Source organism: Lissotriton vulgaris, chromosome 1_1 (assembly GCF_964263255.1).
Source record: "Lissotriton vulgaris chromosome 1_1, aLisVul1.2, whole genome shotgun sequence".
Taxonomy (NCBI): domain Eukaryota; kingdom Metazoa; phylum Chordata; class Amphibia; order Caudata; family Salamandridae; genus Lissotriton; species Lissotriton vulgaris.
This window is the reverse complement of record NC_141685.1, coordinates 1,128,785,666-1,128,807,270: the sequence shown is the minus strand read 5'-3', so window position 1 is coordinate 1,128,807,270 and position 21,605 is coordinate 1,128,785,666. Positions and strand designations below refer to the sequence as shown.

The 21,605-nt window shown below is 45.0% G+C and overlaps 1 protein-coding gene across 1 annotated transcript in view; it reads right to left on the bottom strand.

Moving 5' to 3' along the window:
• LOC147748756 (uncharacterized) overlaps positions 1-21,190 on the bottom strand; it is a 30,346-nt gene extending 9,156 nt beyond the window's left edge. The window contains exons 1-3 of the mRNA XM_086928405.1: positions 20,986-21,190; positions 20,672-20,839; positions 11,097-11,131 (exon numbers count right to left, since the gene is read on the bottom strand). Of these exons, the coding sequence (XP_086784531.1) occupies positions 11,097-11,131; positions 20,672-20,839; positions 20,986-21,190 (408 nt within the window). The remainder of the gene's footprint in view (positions 1-11,096; positions 11,132-20,671; positions 20,840-20,985) is intronic.
• Between the last annotated feature and the right edge of the window lie 415 nt (positions 21,191-21,605).

The window sequence follows — 21,605 nt, the reverse complement described above, 5'->3', positions numbered from 1 at the left end:
CGGTGCTCACTACGCATAGGCCGGTCAGAACCAGTTCCAGGGGCACACCAGCCCCTGGCCTGGGGAAGTCCGGCATGGCAGAGGGGTGTAACCACCCCCCTCCTAGTCCCACCCATAGGCAGGACCTAGTCACCGGGTCAGCCCCCCTTTTTTAGTATAAAGATGGGAGCGGGCCCCCTGTTCAAATTAGATCATCTTTGGAATCAAGACACGACTTTCTGCGAAAGGACATCAAGATTTCTTCTTCAAGATTCTCCCTTGTGGCTAAGGAGTAGTCACCCTGCATCCGCAGGCACCATCCTAAGAACACTGCGGTCTGCTGCAAGTCCTTCTTCACGAATCCGACGACCCAGCTCGACGAGACCCGGCTTCCCTGGCACCTCTGACCTCTACTCACCTCTACAGCAAAGCTGAGAACCGTGAGTGCGACGAGACCTCGAGGGACCGATGATCGCCAAGACTGCACGACTTCTTTGTAACAAGCCCACCGAGTCTTCCACTGGTGAGTGCTTTGGGGTCCGAGAAGCCCCAACCCTGAGCAGCTCCAGCACCGAAGATCAGCCCTCCAGCATCTCCACGATCTGCGTGGGGCCCTTCTGCTTTTGCGTGCTCACCGCGCTGTGTGGCTACTAGCCGGCTGGCTTGTGGCCTTCTTCACGACGCCCGACGACATCACTGCTGCTGGTCTGGTTGCTCCAGACTGGCCCTTGCTTCCTTCTTTAAGAAAGGCACCCCGGACCCTCCTGGTCCACTCCAGACGCCATTTTAGGTCCACCGCGTGGGCTTGAATTTGCCAAGGCTTTGTTGCCCAATCCTGGGCCCAGCGACGCCGACAGCTTCCATCTCCGTGGGACAGCTCGCTCCTCCTTCCTGGTCGCCGACAACGCCTCCTGGTCCGTGAGATCTTCGAGCACAGCGTCACCCACTCACCTTGTCGAGGTGGCTACCATCCGGTGCCCTCCTGGTGCCCACTGACTACTGGCTAGTAGTCTCGAACTTGGTCCCCTCTGCTTTCAGGTGTCATCTTCCATCGATCCAGGCTTGGATCCACCGAACTTTCTTCACTGGTCGCCTGCCAGCAACTTCTTTCTTCCAGGCTCCTGGTCCGGCAACGAGGATTCCCGACGTCTTTTGAGTCCTATGCAGCTGCAGCCCCTGGGCTAGGTAACTTCGGCATTTCGGTGCCCCAGCATAGCCTCACTATCCAAGGGTCAGGATCCACTTTCGTTTTCTCCCTACCAGGTCGGGTTCGCCCGAGAACACTAACTTTGCAATTTCTAGCTACCATAGACTTTGTCCCGCATCTCGCGTGAGAGTGCACACACTGCACCCGAGTCCCCTGGGTCTCCTAGAAGTAATCTAACGATTCTATAGTCAAGTCCTAGCGATTCCAAAGCCTATTAGTACTGTACTTACCTGCTAGTAATTTCGCATTCCACTTTCAGAGTATATGGTTTTCCGTGCCCCTCGGGCATTTGTATATACTGTGCTAACTTAAGTATTTTTGTAAGAGTTTTGGTTTGTGCTTAGTACCCTGTCCTCATAAAGAGTACAGGGCTGTTGTGATTCTTAATAAATATCTGTTTATTTTCATAACACTTGTGTGGTGTCCTTTCACTTGGTGTTCAAGGGGTATATGTGTGGTATAACAGCTGGCTTAACACGCCCTCTCGAGTCTTTAGCCTTAGACTGCTCGTATCCACGCTACTAGGATAGCTGGTCTATAAGGTTGACTTACAACCAATCATCAATAAGGGTTGCTGGACTGATACATAGTGTTCACTAGAATAGTGAGCACTGCATATCAGGCCACCTTCTCACAGCCCAGGCCAGTAACTTTCCACTGTAGGAATGGTTGGAGGCTCTTGCGAAGAATCATTATGTGTTGTAGACTGTTGGAGTGGTCAGTCCTTTGGCAGACATCTTAGTGTGCAGGTCATATTGGACTCCTCTGCAGGGTATTGCTAATAAAAGTATGTTTGTATTCTCTACTGTCTGACAACTCTTCATTACTTGGGAAGGCATAGCAGGTAGTTGTAAGGCACCCAAGCAGGGACCCCGTAAGATGACCCAACTCACTTGGAAACGGGTTGCAGGATCGGGGTTGCGTCCGGTCAGTTAGTGGATCAGGGTACCAAACACGATCTAGCTTGGTTCTCGCAGCTGCCCCGTCCGTCTGATCGGGTGACTCCTCATCTAGTGGTCACCGACTGGGGTCCTGAGAAGGTGAAACCTTGGAGCTGATTGTTTGGTCTGAAGAGTTGGCAGTGGAGAATAATTTGACTCGACCTAAGTGCACCAGGTGAGTGATTTGATTCTTGGAAAAATTGTGCCATTCTTGAATGGCACAAGCCTGCGGGCTGTGTCTTTGTACAGTTTCCTGACTATCTTGGTGCAGTTTTCATACTCCCTTGCTTGAACAACACGAGTTGACGGGCTGAGTCTTGGTACGGTCTTCGGGCTCTCTTGGTTTGAACTTGGTGGGTCTGCGGACCCCTTTAAAAGACACAGAGTGTTTGTGAACAATCTGCCAGGCCAACTGGAAATTTGGTCTACCCTTGAAAAGGTCTGAGGCTAGAGCCTTTCTTCTTGAACTTGTTACAGTCTCCGGACTGTCTTCTTGAACTTGGTACAGTCTCCGGACTGTCTTCTTGTCTTGGTGCAGTCTTTGGACTGTTTTGTTCTGATGCAGTCTCCGGGCTGACTTGTGTTTGATTGTTGTGTTTGGGTGCTATGAGGTTTGTGGACCGACATCGCTGATGGTGCTTGTGAAATGCTTGTTTCAGCAAGTAGCTTTGTGTGGAGGTAAGGATGCTTCGCCTCAGCAAGCTGTGTTGTGTGGATTTTTTTTGTTTGACACGGTATGAGGATCGTCTTTGGGAAAAGTACTTGTAATTCCTTTGCCAGGAAAAATTATGAGTGTGGCCCCTTCTTGAAAATGTCTGGAATGAGCTTAATTTGGTCTCTGCAGATGCCCATTGGAAGGAGATTAGCTGGCGCCTCCTGACAACACTTTAAATTTTGAAGAATAAAGAAATTGATAAATAAATAAAATTCTGGTTTGATCAAAAATCCTGGCAAGAATGTACATTTGTTTTGACATAGGAAGAGTACAACATGAGAAGAATGTAAGGAAGGGATACACATTTAAATTGAAAATAGTGTTGGAACGAATCAAGGTAATGTATATTTATGCTGAACAGACACACATGCTAAAGGTACATTAGGAGAGGTGAAATACACACTCGTAATTCAGTAGCGATTAATGTGTTCGATCTCTCCATGAAAGGGGGGTAGGAGTTCTGGAAAGGGAAAAGGGGCAGTGGGTTGGTACTTAGAGCTTTCCAGCTTCAGACACAAACTGCATTCTGAAAATTGGCACATAGGAATTCGGTGCAATGCTCAGAAGTTAACTTATGATTGATTTGAGTGGGTGTGTTTCATTTGGATTTGCCCACAATAGAATGTGTATTTAATTCGGAAAAAGCGTTTCAAGCACTCCAGGCAGTGTGTCTTTATTCTGAATAAAAAGGATTTTCAAAGTTGAAACACATAGCATATGAATTCAGTGTGTGGCAGGCTTGCTATGGCCTTCAGGAGAGCCAGCAAAGGATGTTAATTGGGTACAGATTAAAGGAACAGCACAGGAGCTAAAAGAATTGGTTCATGAGTTTTGTAAAAGTGTGTATCTAGAGTTTCCACAGCACTGTGGGATAGAATGTCCTGGAGCCAGTGGCATGAGATTCTTTGTGACTCAGTTGGCTATTGGATTAATGTTCTCTGATCAGATTAGTGTGCACATATAGTAAATATTGGTTTGTTTTCAAGGAAAGGTGATAGATGTTATTCAGAAGGATGAAGGGTACTATAGCGTTGGACAAGGAATGAAGTAGAAGAGTTTTAAAAAAAATATGATGGTACAGAGAGGGGTTGCTAAAAAAAAGTGATTTTACCAGCCTTGAACATAGAAATCCCAAAGATCTCGGCCAATCGGGCTTCTGAACTTGGGCTTGAAATTAGTATAGGGGAAATAGTACTCTATAAAAGCCACAGCAGGGGCGAAGGCTTGTGGGCAGGACGGATTCCCAATTGAGTTTTTTAAAACCTTTATAAAGGAATTATCGATACCTCTCAAGAATTTATTCAATCATATTAAACAAGGTGGACTGGTACCTGCATCCTTCAAGGAAGCCACTATAGTATCATTTGTCAAAAAAGATAAAAATCCAGAAGATGTCAACTCCTATCGGCCTATTAGCCTTTTAAATTCAGATTATAAGATCCTTATGAAAATCTGGGCTTGCCGTTTTGTATATGCTGCACAACAAGTTATACATTTCGACCAGTCTGGATTTATAGCTGGCCGTTCAATGGCCTCAAATACTGAATTTTTAATCCAGGCTCTGGATTTTTTCAACATTAATTCAACCCCTGCTTGCATCCTAATGGTCAATGCGGAAAAAGCATTCGACCTAGTGAACTGGTCAACCCTGTTTTATTCTCTGGGGCAGTTTGGGTTCCCAGAACAAGTGATTAAGATGCTTCAAAATATTTACCAGGATGCTTCAGCGAAGGTTATAATAAACTCAAACAACGCCGGTTCTATCAAAGTCAATCGTGGTACCAGACAGGGCTGCCCGTTATCTCCCCTACTTTTTACTTTTTTTATTGAACCCTTGGTGATCAAAATTAGAAATAATCCGTCCATTTCCCCCCCTATCCATGGGATGGCGAAGCTCAAGCTTTTCACAGACGACATTATCCTCTATATAAGGCCGAATAAAGAGAATATAGATTGTATTTTGAGGGAATTCAAGGCCTATGAACAAATAGGAGGATACAAAATAAATCCAAGGAAAACTGAAGTTCTCGCGTTAAATACTAAACTCAGCCTCTTTCCATCTTGTCTACGTGCTCAGGCTGCTAGCCGAGACCCGATAAGATATTTAGGCATATATGTGACCCGCAAATATAATCAGCTGTATTCTCTCAACTATGGAAGAATGATTAATAAAATTAAGAGTCTTTTTGCTCATTGGCTTTTACTCCCCCTCACTCTGATTGGCAGGGTATCCTTGATTAAGATGTTGATCCTTCCCCTATTAATATTCTTGTTTTGTAATGTTCCTATTAAATTGAATTGTATCTTTTTCAGGGACATGGAAACTATGATTAGAAGTTTTGTATGGGGTGGGAAAGCACCTAGGGTGAAGTTTTCCGTAATTCAACTTCCAACTGAACAGGGAGGACTGTCTCTGCCACATGTTAAAACGTATTATGAAGCGGCCTTTATCGATATAGTGGCAGGCCTGATAGGCGCAAAAAACATTCGTGATTGCTTCTTCTTAGAAAAGATGTTACAGGAGGCTGACTCTCAAGTCCAGGTATTTTTAAAAACTGCAAAGCTCCCAAAAAGGACACGATATAAGACTCTGAAAGATTATTTATTCAGAGTACAGTCTTTTTTTAAGAAAAACCTCGGCTCCCCTGCCTCTAAGTTTTTGAGTCTACGAGAGTGTACTTGCTTGGGCCTGCAAATTAGAAACAGCCATATAATAAATTGGGAGAATCTGGGATTTAGGGAGATAAGGCATTTCATTATCCACAATAGCATTATCACATGTCAAGAAGTATTGGCTAGAGTATGTAATTCTGACAGACTTGTGTTTTTTGAATATTTACAAATTGTTCACTTCCTAAGGAAAGATATAGGTGGTTCACTAGATTCAACGAGCGAGATGGCAACACTCCTGTACGAGTCTAAAATCAGCGGGATAGGAAACTGGTATAAGAAGCTTCACTATGAGGGGCAAGCCGTTATGATAGATCGTCATCTAGCTAAAATAGTCAGCCTAACACAATGTAATTTTACACATAAAGACTGGGAAACTTTAAGTGTGTTGGGTCATAAATCTTTGCGTGCTGCCAATTTCAAGAGAATGGCTTTTTTGTCCCGCTGGTTGGCGTATTGCATTCCGGAGGCACTTGGGAAAAGGTTCCCTGAGGTTGTGAATAAGTGCTTCAGATGCCAAGCTAAGAGCCAGGCTTCATATTGTTTTCACTTGTCCCCAGAATACATCTTTCTGGGAAGCCATTTTCGCAGACTTGGCGGTGCCTTTAGGTCAGGGTTACTCATAGTACGGCCCGCGGGCCAGTGGCGGCCCGGCAAGCCTTCCCTGGCGGCCCGCGGACCTTGCACACATCATTACCAGTGTTTGAATTTTTTTTTTTTTTAAAAGAGTGTCTGCAAACTAAGTTACAGCAGCGCGACTCAGAGACTCTGCTGCTCTGTGGGGGCCGGCCGGGGGATTCCTGCCATAGTTAGAGTGGAGCTGCAGGGGCGCTAAGAGGTCAACAACACAGCCTCATTAACATGCTAATGGTCTTTTAAAGACCTGTAAATGCGCTTGTGCGGCTATGTGTGTGTGTGTGCTCCGAAGCTGTCTCAGCCCGGGCTGACACAGAGGCAGGGTAAGATGGCAGAGGAGACAAATGGAAGGGAAAGGGAGACCGGGAGAGGGAGTAAAAGAAAGAAGGAGGGAAAGGGAGGGAGGAAGGGAAAAGGAGAGAAAGGGATCTGAATTTTATTGCAGCATCGTCAAAATTGTGAATCGATTATTATTTGCAATTTATATGCTCTTTAAAAAACATTCACAGCCTTGGGTGGCTACCCCCAGAAGTCTGTGACTTAAGGGAAGTGGTGATGGCAAGCCAAAGGTATGCAAATCGTGAGTCACACACAATTAAACTGTAAAAGCCTGCACGCAAATCATTTAACCTGCAAGTTGCCATTTTAGATGCCAGATTCAAGCACATTTTTATAAATGATTCACAAATCGATTGTGATTCACAAGTTTTGTGTGGTGAAAATAAATCCACAGGCAGAGGGAGACACATTCATGAGTTTCTGACCCAAAGGCATAGGTGGGTGGAAAACACAAGGCTGCTGGCAGCAGCTTGGCTGTTGATGAGGTTAGGTGCAGGGCTGGTTGCAGCCCAGGCCCTATACCCAACCCCACTGTGTGCAACCTGTGGCCGTGTGCAGAAGGGGTTGGCCAACTGCAAGGTTTGAACCCTGCGCCCACTAGATATCTAGCTAGGTAGACAGCAGACAGACAGATTTTTTTTTTGTAGAGCCGCAATGACCCCACTTCTACCAGTGGTCCACCTGCTCTATTAAAATATTTCCACTTTATTAGCATGATGTTTCAGTCAAAAGCGATTTCATCAATGTGGCAGGAGCGCTTTTTGAGAAAATACATATTTGTTAAATCCAGTGGCGTAATGAACCTTGAGGGAGGGAAAGGGAGACCAGGTGAGGGAGTGAGAGAGGGAAAGGGTAGGAGGAAAAGGGAGGGAGGAAGGGAAAAGGAGGGGAAGGGAGGGAAAGGGAGTGACAGTGAGGGAGGGCGGGAAAGAGAGACAGAGGGAGGGAGTGAGGGAGGGAAAGGGAGACAGAGGGAGCAGTGAAGGAGGGAAAGGGAGACAGAGTGAGGGAGGGAAAGGAAGTGACAGAGAGAGGGAGTAAGGGAGGGAAAGGGAGATAAAGCGAGGGAGGGAAAGGGAGACAGAGCGAGGGAGGGAAAGGGAGACAGTGTGAGGGAGTGAGAGAGGGAAATGGATACAGGGAAAGGGAGGGAGGGTAAGGGATGGAGGGAAAGGGAGTAACAGAGTGAGGGAGTGAGGGAGGGATAGGGAGACAGAGTGAGGGAGTGAGAGAGGGAAAGGGAGACAGAATGAGGGAGTGAGAGAGGGAAAGGAAGGGAGGGAAAGGGAGTGACAGAGTGAGGGAGTGAGAGAGGGAAAGTGAGGGAGTGAAAGGGAGTGACAGAGTGAGGGAGTGAGAGAGGGAAAGGGAGACAGAGGGAGGGGGACAGAGTAAGGGAGAGGGAGGGAGAGGGAGGGAGGTAGACAGAGAGAGAAAGAGAGCGAGAGAGATATATGTATGCCAGGTCTGGTGGCTCAGTGGACGAAGGTGTCCGCTGCAGGGATCAGTGATCAACCTCATGGTCAGTTTTTTTTTAAATTGCTCTAGCCCCGCCCCTCCCCCACTGACCCCGCCCCCACTGGTGCGGCCCTCGGACACAAACCACAGTGTAAATTTGGCCCCCGAGAGAAAGTTTGTGAGTACCCATGCTTTAGGTGGTAAAAAACTTTTGCCCACGCCAGAGTTGGCCCTATTTGGGATAAGTAATGACAGAGGGTCCCTTAAAAATGCAGAGGAAACATTTGTATTTATTTCTTGTGTCATTGCTCGTTCCCTAATTCTCCAAAATTGGAAAACCAAGGAAGTTCCATCACATCTGAAATGGCTTAATAAAATGAGGAGATCAAGGAGTTTTGAAAAAGCTTATGCTAAGAGGGTGGGTGCAATCAGGAGATTTGAAAGTAACTGGAAATATCTGGAGACTCGAAGTTACGAGGGGGTTAAGCTAAATAAGCTAAACATCCCAGATTAATGTTGATATTAAGTTAAAAATATACGGTAGCAGTCCTAAGTTTTCGACAGGTTCAATTGATAAGCTATTAAATGCACTTTCTTTGGCGTATTTTGCACTATTTGAAAATTCCAATGCACTGGCACTTTTTGTCTCCGTTTGGAGTGTACTGTAATTGCATTTGCACTTTAGATTTGAATTTGCGTATTTTGCACATAGCTTGTAAATTGATAATGCATTTATACTCTGTAACTTGACTGCTTATGGACTGTATTTAGTTGAAGAGCTTCCTTTCGTCGCAGTTCTTAACATGAAGAAGTTTTTTAAGGTTTTTTGTTTTTTTTTCTCAAAATTCCATTTCTTGTATTGTACTTTACCTGTGCTCTGCTCAATAAAAAATTAAAAAACAAACAAAAAATGTGTTAGAAGTGTGTTACCTTGAAGTCAGCCATGTTACTGCCCCTCCTTTCTGTAAATTGGTGACATTGAATTGAAAAGGAGATGAAAGGACGGGTAGACTAGACTGATATTCCCTTATCTGATCCTTAAGGGGAACTATAAGTTGATGGCTCCTGTTTAAATTCCCAGGTGGCACCACCACTATTGCTCATGTTACTGCAACACTACATACAGTCGCAGAGACATCACAAGTCCCTTATCAGTTAGCCTGTGTAATTGAGCTGACAGCCCTTACTAGAATTGCGTACCACATGTTTTAGATCTACAGGAGCTTGTTTGGAACAACAGGTTTTGTTGGAGAATTCATGTACTTGCTACATTACTCTTAATTTGTCAGTTATTTATATAATCAGGATCTCTGTTAAATTAACAATTTAACATTTTCCTGCCACAACTATAACTTGAGAGCATGGTCACAAATGCAATATTTATGTTGGCTTCCTTGGAAAAATAATTCTAGAGGTGTCTGCAGACCTACACAGCACAGCAGCAAAAATTCACAAAGTGGAAGTTGTGTTGTGATCTCTTTGACTTATTGAACACAGGCTTGCTAAGACAAGAAACACAAACAAGCCATTGCTTTGAAATTCCCTTTTGAGGTTCTTCAGATGAATAATATAGGAATGGACAGATGCAATAATTCAAAGTATGTCCGGATTGTTCTTTCAGAGCTTAGTAAATGAATTAAGGCTTACCCCACTACTTGGTGTTGGGAGAGAAAACAATTGATTTTATAATGTGTTATCCTTGCCAGTTAATTACAATTCTGCGTTCTAACCACTAATAGTCCCGGGACACCCTGCAGTCATTAAAAGAAAGAAGGGCCCCGGATGTGATGAAGAACCTGGCTGCTTGTTATGGAAGATCCATTAATATAACTGAGGCAGAGCTGCAGAGCAAAGAAGTTCTGGACGACGCACTACCAAGGAAAAATAAAAGATAGAGGGGCTATCCAGGAGCCCCAACCTGTTGGTCCACCTGTGCTTGAGTCCTAGCCCATTGAGCCCAGCTTGTGGGATTGCCTGTGTTTGGGTCCCTGCTCCCTTGCCCTCTTGAGTCTGACCCCATTTTTCTTTGACCCCCCCTGTGCCCGGAATATTGAGGCACAATTTGTGCCCCAACGGAAGGACAGTGCATCAGAGGGAAAGTTGTATTAGTATGCATGGACTTCATGGATGAAGAATAGGGTGCAGGCACCCTGTTGTCAGGGCTCACGGGAGGTTTCCTCCTCGCAGCCCTGTTGTGGCCACTATATCTGCCCCCTTTCTACATGGCACTACGAATAGAGCTTGCCCTGTCTGGAGTTGGCGAGTGTGCTGGCGACGCTGGACATCTAAGATGGCCGCCAGCACACCCGCAGTTTAGCAGTCTAGTTGTTGTGGCTTCCTGATTAGGATCCTCAGGTGAAGCGCGCTCCAACGTTCTGTGGCGCACTTCACCGAGACTTTTCACAGGTTAGGACCTACCTGAAACTTGTCGTGACTAGATAGATAGTTGGCGTCTGACAGCGTCGGTTCTTCGACATCGGGCTTGTTAAAGCGACAAAGTCTACTGGTTAGAGTTCCTGAAGCCTTTTTTCGGAGAAACGAATGTACCACGCATGTCAAAGTGAGTAGCATTCGAGACTCCTCTTGTGCGCATGTGTATTCGGTTAGAGCTGAGTATCTAAGCATTCATAGTTGATTTTCTTGGCGCATGAGTATTAAAGAGAGCTTGCTTCATGAAAATTTGCCTAGTGTAGCGTTCTCGTGTTGTCGACCATTGCGCATGATATGTTAGAGTCGAAATTAGTGCGCAGGTCTTTGGAATTAAGCTCTTAAGACTGACAGGTGCGCAGTGTGCCATATTACAATAGGGTAAGTGCTATAGCTGTTGAGTTAAGGAATGAACTATCTTCCTACCAATGAATGTGGAATTGGTAGAAGCGTTTTGAAGGAAGTTTACTCAAACAGTGTTGGTTTTCTCTAGGAGTGAACTGACTAAGAGCTATTCCTTTATTATATCCAGGTTTTTCTAAGGAGTTGTTTTGCCTTGTGATTAAGTTCTCTCAAGAACCAATAGCTTGTTATCACTCTTACCTTTTTTCAACAATTATAAAAGAAGAAGAATTAAAGAAAGACTGGAAATAAAAGAAGTGAGTAGATTAGATATAGGTAAATTTTAAAAGACAGTCAATGTTATGGTTACTTACTTGTTTACTCTCTTGTGAAGTAGATACCTGAGTTCAGTCATACCTGAAAATAAGAAAAGAGAAAAACATACACCGTTATAATAAAATTGCATCACTCACCACAGAAGAGAAGCTAGCCCCTACGAGTCTCCTATGTAAGATAAGAGTACAGTTAATAATAGTCTGAATAACAATTTATTAAACTTTAATTGTGGAGTCAAAGTTGATGTTTAGAAGTGTAATCTGCACAGCCTTGTAAGAAGAAAGAAGAAGAAGAAGAAAAAGGCAGAGCACTAAAGTAGATAGCGGGCAGTCTCTTCTTTCTCCCACTCCCCTTTCCCCCCTTGGTACTTACCTGCGTAGGTTACTAAAGATAAACCTGGCGAAGAGGTAGCTTGGGGAGAGTTGGGAAAAGGCATAATTCTGCTCCTGTGTGGTACTAAGCTATCAAGCCCTGACACCTGTCTAAGGTACAGAGATAGAGTAGGGAAAAAGAGATTGGTGCACTGGCCTGGACACTGAACAGGATTAGTTGAAGGTGTCCTCCTAGGAGGGAGGGAGGGTGCCCTATCCTGAGTGAAGATGATTTTTCCAGAAAGAGCTAGACGAGTAGCTCCACCGATGGTACTCAACAGCGCCTAAACCAGATGAACAATAGGAGCCTACCAGTGATGGCTCTCTGAAGGACACTGGAAAGAAGAGTTTTGCCCATCCTGTTCCCTGGTAACCAATTCCATTGTGTTACATTTCTCTCCCAATCAACATGTAACCGTTTGGTCACCCAATTGATGAAGAAATAGCCTTTTGCACCTCCCTGTCCAGAGCGGGGTCGGTACATAGAAAGAGCAAGTTGCATCCCTAGTTGTTATTGTGCTAATAATAGTGTTAGGAACATCCTACTTCCTGAATGAGAAGTATCCTGTGCTCTCTCAAGTTCATGCAGCACCTGCTTCTCTTGTGAACATGTTTGTTACTTTGGGTCCTCGCACAGGGGAGCACAGGAGGACATAAAATGATGATTCAAGTGTCTAGATTAGTGTACCTTCGATTCTGTTCTCCAGTCCCAGATATGACATTTATTGATTTCTGCACGCAAATGAATGTGTACATTATGCACCTGTCATGATCATTAATGTGACAGTTCGTTTTTGTAACCAGGAGCGGGGAGATTAAGGTGGGTGAGAACCTATGACTTAATTTACAGACCGAACATGACAATAGGCCCGTCTTAAATTCTGTATCATAATGTTCACTTTGCCCCTGGTACACAAGTTCATACTTAGCATCGGAGGATATGGTTTGCAAATGTTGCCTTTCTTTTCTGTTTTTCCCACTGTATTTGTTGCCCCATCTACATATCGCACATTTCATCAGCTACAATGTAAGAATATGTTATACGAGAATAGGCCCTTGTATGCACTGTCTCTTAGAACAGAATATCCATGCATTAAGATATTGATCATGTGAATAGAGATTTCCCCTCCTGATTAGAATTGTAAAGACCCTACCGGATAGCGCCAATAAAACATTTAGCCACCCATGCTAAAAGGAGGGTCTGTTAGGTTTTAAATTCCCATTCCTGCAATGCACTCGTTTCATGCTCTATTAGGTTAGCAGTGTGTGGCTAAATAGATGCCATTTGTATTCATGTTATGCAACCCATTGAGTTATCCCCGTAATGTGCAGGCTTCAGTTAGCAAGTGTGCCTCCATTTTGTATTTAGAAATCCCCATTAAGCAGCTTAGGCTGTGCCGAACTAGGCCTCATTATTTAGTATTGCTTGCCTCAGCAGAACACTGTATTTCGTTATTATTTTCTCTTCTGTTCAAGGCTGTTTCTCGACTTACTAACAAATAGGCCATTCTGCCCTCGCATACCTATTCGAGTGTGTAGTTCTGCTCCCATGTTAGGAGACACTGAGGCTCAGCACGGTAACCTTGAGTTGCAGAGAGCATGTACTCATCGAGCAGTTGGTAGCTCATCCCTCTGTGCCCTCCTTGTTCATGTTCAGCCCAGGCCGGTAACTGTCCACTGTGGGCGTGGTTGGAGGCTCTTGGGAAGAATCATTACGTGTTGTAGACTGTTGGGGGGTCAGTCCCTCGGCAGACATCTTAGGGTGCAGGTCAGATTGGACTCCTCTGCAAAGTATTGCTAATAAAAGCATGTTCACTACTGTCTGACCGACTCTACATTACTTGGGAAGGCATAGAGCAGGTGGTTGTAAGTAACCCAGGTGGCCCCTAAGGGCAACTTCCTTCAGGCATGGCGAGTAAAGTGTGAAAGCTGTGAGTGCAGGGTGAGAGGTGTGCTCATGTGACTGAATGGTAAGTGGAAGGAGAATGGCGTGAGTGCATGGTGAGCAGTGTGGGTGTAGTGTGATCACTGGGAGTACAGGGTGAGCGTGAGCTGTGAGAATGAGGAGTGAGTTGTCTGAATACAGGATGTAGGCGTAGACACTTGGAGTAACACAGCATAGTATGGACAGTTGGCGGATTTCAGATACAAGTTAAACTATCGCTATTATGGCATCAATCAGGGATGAAGGGTGGACGAAATAAATAATTTGCTGATCCTGCAGCAAACAAAATCTTGCCACTAGGGTTGCCACCTGACCAGATTTCTACCGACACCACAGGTATTTTGATGTCCCAGCCAGTACATAAAGCACCTAGTACCGGTATTTTTAGCCCTTGTCTGTGCATTCTTAAAACTGCACATATAAATAGAAAACACTTTTAAATGTGTTCTAAAGCTGCATTAATGATCCATGACTAATAATTAAAGGAAACAAAAACAGAAAAGTCATGTTACAAATGAATACATTCAATTTGATATACAACCCTATTTAGTATCACAGACAGAGCTTTGCAGACTCTTTAAACAACAAATGGGCAATATTTGTTGCTTGAAAAGGTGGCAACCCTACTTGTGATATGCCTTTTCATGAAATGCATTCTCCTTCTGTGGCAGTAAAAGTAAAATACAAATGTAAGGAATAGGCAGAGTGGGGACTCAAGGATACTCAAGGGGTGCAAACAAAAGCCTCCTTAACCAGTTGACAAAGGTATGTAAATGGTCTTTACAGACCTGTGAAAAACTTGGGTAAGGCTGAAATAGGACCAGACACTGCCCAGCCCAGGCCACAGCAGCTCAAGAAAACAACAATGTTCGGCCCGATGACACAGAGAAAGAGAAATTTAACATGTGCATTTTACAATTGGTTTTATGCCGTGATTGGGAGGGCCAAGGTTGGTGTTCACTGTCTATGCCTGTGGTTGTTACAGTTAAAAATTATAGTTTTAGCCTGCCTGTAATTGCATATTGTATCACCTGTGTTGTGTTTTAAATTTGTGGTTTTCCCTGCCCATGATTGCCTCCATTTAGTGCGTTGAATTGTGGGATTTGCAGTCCAACCTCTGTAGTTTGTCCCTCTCATTCCTTGGTGACAAATCTGTTTTCCCTCCAAATTTCTCCTTTGCTCTGTGCTAAGATCTGTATGTTAAAACAGTGCACACCCAGCCACCATTTTGTGTTCACAAGCCAGTGAAACCAGCCCCCCTGCCTCCCCACCCCAGCAACAGGGTTTTTTCTACATCAGAGGGTGCTTCTGTGAGCTGTTTAAACTGTGTTTTACTAGGGCCTGTGCACTTCATTCTTTGGCCAGCAGGGGGAGTAAAGTTTTATTCAAACAGTATTGTTAGATTTCAAGTTAGTGAGGCCCTTTACCTGCTGAAGTCCAAAGTGTGGATTGAGCCTGTCTGTCTCCTAGGAGATTCTGAACAGGAGAAGCAGCTGCCCAGCCCCCACCCCCAGGCCAGCAGACAATTGGCTATTCAGCTACCAGGCAAGTCTGAGCCCTCCTCTCACACCTGCCCAGGCCCCTTAAGGCCTTGCTGGGTGCACCGCAAATCATTTTCCTCCATCTTGTGAGTTGAAGCCTACCTGTGCCCCAAATTGCAGTGCGCAGAGTCCAGGAAGTGGTAAGGAGACAGACTAGTGCTGTCTCTTCCCAAGGCAAAAAGTTGTTTAAAAAACGATTTTCACTTTCTGTGTTTACTGTCTATGCCTGTGGTTGTTACAGTTAAAAATTGTAGCTTTAGTCTGCCTGTAATTGCATATTTTATCAGCTGTGTTGTGTTTTAAATTTGTGGTTTTCCCTGCCCATGATTGCCTCCCTTCTACAATAATAACACTAACGCACAACACACACACACACACTGCACACCACCACACGTTGTAACTCTTGCAACACATATACATTCAATGTAATTATGGATTTACATATTTATCACTTTCTTCTAATTTAGCATTTCCAATGCACTACCCTATCACTCATCCTATTCATCTATCAATATATCCTCTACATCCACTCTCTCAGTTATCCCAAACCCCATACTACTACTATGATTGCCAAAATAACCCTTTCTGGACTCTCTCCTACTCTACCCCTCCTTGTATCATCTGACACCTCTTTTACTATATCGATCCCCTAAAACAAACCTTTCTAAACTCTTTCCTCTGTGTCTTCCCCTCCAAAACTCCTTTTTACTCATCCAAAAGCCTCCTCCTATTGCTAAGACCTAAAAAAAAAAAAAAAATCTTTCACTGCTTTATCCCTCCACTATCCTTTTCAATCGAAATTAACAGACTAGCATGTTCACTTCTCAAATTCCATATTAAACTATACTAATATACTACCCAAATAATTGATTAACATGTCCATTACTCAAATTACTTCATATTTTTTGTTACTATACTAATTTTCAACAGTAATCCTTTATGGGTTCCAGAGTGGCGTGCTACTCGCCAGAAAAGGGATTCAACACCCATCAGGGGTAACAAGTGCTATATGAATGCAAATCTTTCTTCCCCTTTTATCCCTCCGCTATCCTTCTCACTCCAAGTAACTGACTAATATCCACCACTGAAATTACTTCATATTTCACTATATTAATTCACCACTAATCCTTTGTAGGCTTCATGAATAGCGTGTGTCAACAAGCGCTATATAAATACAAACCTTTGTCCTCCTCTATCCTTCTGCTATCATTCCAAATCCAAATAACTGACTAACCTATCCACCACTTAAAATGTACTTGCATGTTTCACTATACTAATTCAACACTAATCCTATATGGGTCCCGGAGTAGCGTGCTACTCACCGAAAAAGCGCTTCGACGCCTCGCCAGAGGTAGTAAGCGCTATATAAATGCAATTACAATACAATACAATACATTAAGAAGATGGTAATTCCTGCTCCCAGGTCAAAGGTTGCAGCAATAGCTGTCAGCCGGATCAAGGTCTCATGCCTGCCTTGCTCCGCCCCTCCTCCAAACTTTTACCCAGACTGTAACCTCCACTGCTTTACACAAACAGGCCAAAAAACCTCACTCACCTGTTGCCTCTGCCGCATGTACAGACAGGTATACGTAACCAAAAGCAGGTCGTAGTCTAGCAGAAAACAGTGCTTTAAATGGGCCAGTACTCACCAGTGCTGAGTACCAGTACTACCAAATTTTCTAGCCGTCAGTACCGCAACTTTTTTTTAGTCAGAGAGAGTACCAGTACCCTGATTGATGGCACAGCAGGCTAAGGTATGATATCTCACCCAACGCAGGACAGATAACGCTCTGCTACCGGATTTCGCAATCGCACTGAGCCTCTGAAGTAGACTTTTGCACGGACGATGCTAAAGTCCAGAGGTGCTCTTTTGAATTTCCCCACACTGCAGGTGTTGAGAGGTCTTCCATCACACTGTGATTAACAAGACAGGATGTAGGCAGACCTTGCACTGTTAATTAGGTGTGCAACGACCATTCAGGTGAAAGTGCCTTAGCCCCCTCCCCCAACCCCCATCCCCCTCTCCATCAGGTGCGTGAAACTTCCTGGGCTGGGACTGCGGTCAGTAATCCAGTCCCATTTAGGGTATTGCACTGGCCTTACTAAAGCGAGTGGCAGGGCAGCACAATAGTACACCTTCCTCAAAGCCGGTTTTCTTTTCATGTTTGTGTTTTTTCAGCGCAGGAACTGCTTCCCTTTGTGTGCCCCTCCAACACTAATGGCTGCATTTACATAACAGCGAGAGATCTATGGGTGTGAAGGTAGCCCAGCCCAAAGAGCAATAAATAGCAGGGAACGCTGCTGCACTCCAGGAATGAGCTCCCATGACAACTGGTGGTTGGTCTGATTGGGGGAAAAGCGAGATGAACATAGAAGGAAGGGGGAGGGAGGAATGTAAAAAAGTGAGGTGACGGGTGAATTTAGAATTGACACTTTTTTCAGGTTAAAAATAACGGATATGTGTTCAGTTCTGAAATCGGGGCTTAAAAATGGCATTTTAACACAAATTTGTATAAAGTTAAAAATGGATACATAAGTTAAGAATCGGCGGCAGTTCTGGGCATCGCACAAAGCAATGAATGCGCAAGGCAGAGTTAAAGCAATGTTGATATATACACAAAGGTCTAAGCTTTAAAATAAAATCGCATGTAAAGCAAACACACTTTAAACAAGCATTTACAATGCAATGGTTTTGCCTTTGTTAAAGTTAGAGCTATTGGCATTGCCCTTGACATTATTTTTATTTATGTTTTTTGTAAACATAAATAAATGGCATTGTTATTTACAATGGCAATAGCTTAATCTCTTGCCCCTCTTCATGAATGATGAGATTCTTTAAAAGATGTCGGTATTTGTCTAACAAGGTTCCTTTTAAAGTTAAACTGACTGCTTGGAGCTAAGGAGTGGGTGTTCCCCATTGAAGTCGATTCACTTCTGCGGTTCTGGGGAGAAGCCGTTCAATTACTGGTTGCAGGGCACCATTTATGTATTTTGTCATTTATGTTTCTGCTGCACGCAATGCTTAATTTGAACCAGTGGTTGACGGTGGGGCCCACAGGCTCTCATTTTTGCAGACCGGCACTTATTTTCTTGCATCAGACATTTACTGAGAGCAAGAGAGGGGAAAATACACAAAAAGGAAAGAAGGAGGAAGAGAAAGAAAGAAAGAAAAACATTGCAAAGGGATAAAGCAGGTACCTGCAAGAGTTGCACTTTACAAATACTGACTAAGATACAGGGTGCGGGAGTGCCACGTGGTGGATTAGAGAGGCATGAGCTGGATTTAACACTACGAAGCCTTGGTGATTGGTGTACCAAATTTAATAGCGCAGGCCACAGACATCCGAGCAGAGCTTTGGGAGCCTGCACTGATTCTTTTACAAAATAAGCACTGGCTGCATGTGGTTGGATGACGCCATAATGCTCTTAGAAGTCTTCAAAGCTTTGAGCCTGGCTTGCTTCCTGCTGCACAGTGCAGCGCACACTGCAGGCCTGCAAACCTCAAGCACTTCAGAGACAGGCACTTTGCTACAGGTGAACCTGATTTTGGGTGGTGCACTGCCAGTAAACAGAGTGCTCAGGAGTCCAGACAAAGTGTGCAAACAGCTGTTTAAAGCAGCACCGGCTGCGGGCTTCCGAGCAGACCTTTGGGCACCGGCACTCAATCTTTTACAAATTAAGCACTGATGGTGGTCCATCAGGAAGTGGGATTTTACCATTACTGCTGCAATGAAACCGAGTACTGGGGGTCTTAGCCTGATAACGGGGAATAATTAAAGCTTGTAAATGCATAGAAGATGCGAAGCCTAGAGAATATTTGTTAAAGGTAAAATACATTTTTATTTTGTGTATAGTAGCTCCCGTTGGCTGTGTCCAGCTGGCAGTACCTACTTTCAATCCCTGATTAGGCTAGGTTTAAAGACTGTAGTGGGTGAGAAATACGGAATTTGTGGGAATGTGCATGGAGAGTAGGCTGTACTCACTATCCACACCCTTTGCAAGTTGCTGCCGAGTTCAAAACTGAAAGGCAACAAGCATGTTATTAGCAAAAGGGGGTATATTTTAAATGCGGATAGTTGCTGTAAAACGTAGTTCAGTGACACTTTCCGTCACGCCTGCCACAATATGATGAAATGAACGCAACCATAAACTGAAGGGCCTGACTGCTGTCTGAGATTAGTGGCGCGGAGGGACGAAGACGAGAGGAGGAACGGAGGGAGAGCACGCAGGAGAAGCCGGAGAAAAAGGCATCTGGAAAGCAAACATCTCACGGAATAAACGGGGGTCAGAGCCGGACATCTCTCCGTATCCCAAATATTCATCTTGGTGTGCGCACGCTTCCGAGACGTGCCCCGAGCTCTTTCTGGACATTGCTTTTCTCCCCAGTAATGCGCTTAATCAATAGTGCTATTCGCTTTCATTTTGCTACACAAGCAGTGCTGGGGACGCTCTGGCTTTTTTTTTTAATAAGCCGGAGTTTCCTCCAGGCTGTTTAGTACTCATTGCTTAAAACCCTATTATTTCCCCTGCATTTTATGGATCTTAGATCTGTGTAGATGATAATAGTTAGGTTTCTATCGGGGGAATTTGCACAAGGAGAACCTTTTTTAAATGTTATTTGTATTTCCTTTCAATGAAAAAAAAGCTGTTTAAAACCATTCTGGTCAAAATAAATATTTCTTTCTCTTCTCAAATACCATCGGGTAGCAAACATGCTGGTACATTTATTCGAAAATATGCACAGAGTAATGTCATCTGCGCTGTCGTCCTGTGAGTTTTAATGGCATCATGGTAGGTAAAATAACGCAGTATTTATTTTCGTAATCAAAATATCTACACTCCTGTCAGATACACGCATTTTCAACGCGCCGAGCAGAACAGGTGAATCAAGTGTCTACACTCTCAAATAACAGTTCTGTTTTTTTGCCGCTTTGAGTTCAACGAAGTTTTCAGAAGGGCCCGACCGGAAGTCCAATTGGCTTGCCATCTGTAAGGTCCCAAAGAGTCCGAGGTGTTCCCCTTCTTCCTTCCGTGATCCCGCGGTCGAAATGAAATACGTGATAAGTATAGGTGTCAGGTGTTCAACATGCAGTGGAAATAGTGTGCCAGGTGGGTGTTTGGGGTTTCCCCCTAGGCTGCTGGTGGCATCTGCACCCAGTGTGCCAGGTCCTAAACCGAAGAAGCTTCAGCGTACTCTACGCTGTCCCCACTAACTAATCCACTAAAACATTTTTCCATACATATTTTGTTTTTTTACTATCTGTATTGTATTGTTTGAATTGTGTTTAGGGCTGTATGTTAAACATTGCAAGCATTGGCCCTTTAGATGCGTATAACATACGAGTAAAAAATAATGAAATATAAGAAACCGCCCGCACTCACCATGAAGGGTAAGCCTGTACCCGTCCGCTCTTTTAATGCCGATGTATGTACAACGAAAAAAACGGTATATAATATATATAGCTTTTTTTAATGAGCTGTACTTAGCAATTGGGTTTACGGTCGAAGAAAACCCTAATACACATTATTAAAGAACTAGCACGGGTACACCGAACTCGCTTCGCTCGAGCTGTCCCATCTCTTAGGAACAAGGGGCTGGGGTTACAGAGTCTATTGCGTTCGTTGCTTCTGCCTCCTGGTGCACCTCTCTGCTCAGTCTCCTGACCCACCCCCTGGCTCTGGAGGGACCCTTCTGCTCTGAGAACCACTGCTGGGTACAGATCTCGCTGCTTCCGCCTGTCTCCGTGTTCCTTCCTTAACATACCGGCTGCAGGCAGGGTGGATGCCTCCTCCAGGAACACCAGGGGAGCCCGCTCAGGATAGCAGCAGCCGGGGGTAGAGATCCCGAGTTCTAAATCTGGGGTCAAGTCACGAGCTGCCGGAGGAGTGGGATCATCATTGGAATCCCTGCAGTTGTATTCACTGTCTGAGACTGTAGCGCCCAGAAGAGTAACGGAGTACACGTGCATCAGGAGACGACGATTGCAGAAGCAGATTGGGCTGCGGCTGTTGTTCCCTGTTCTGCAATGCACGGATTAGGGGTAAACAGTGCGAAATTCAGCTCTCGGCTTAACATACCGGCTGCAGGCAGGGTGGATGCCTCCTCCAGGAACACCAGGGGAGCCCGCTCAGGATAGCAGCAGCCGGGGGTAGAGATCCCGAGTTCTAAATCTGGGGTCAAGTCACGAGCTGCCGGAGGAGTGGGATCATCATTGGAATCCCTGCAGTTGTATTCACTGTCTGAGACTGTAGCGCCCAGAAGAGTAACGGAGTGCACGTGCATCATGAGACGACGATTGCAGAAGCAGATTGGGCTGCGGCTGTTGTTCCCTGTTCTGCAATGCACGGATTAGGGGTAAACAGTGCGAAATTCAGCTCTCGGCTGAGGGCGGGAACGGGCATTGTAGAGCGGGAAAGGGGGCCCGGAGACACGGGGGGCGGGAACGGGCATTGTAGAGCGGGAAAGGGGGCCCGGAGACACGGAGAGCGGGAGGGGGGCGGGAACGGGCATTGTAGAGGAAAGCACGCTCACCAGCGGGAGGGGGGCGGGAACGGGGACGGGGGACGCTGCGAGCAGGAGAGGGGGTGGGAACAGCGGGAAATTAAAGCAAGCACTCACCTGGACTTCTTCCGGGTGCCTTCAATGCCGGACCGGATTCGGGGGCGTTCCCGGCTTTCGGCTGACGTCGCGTGACGTC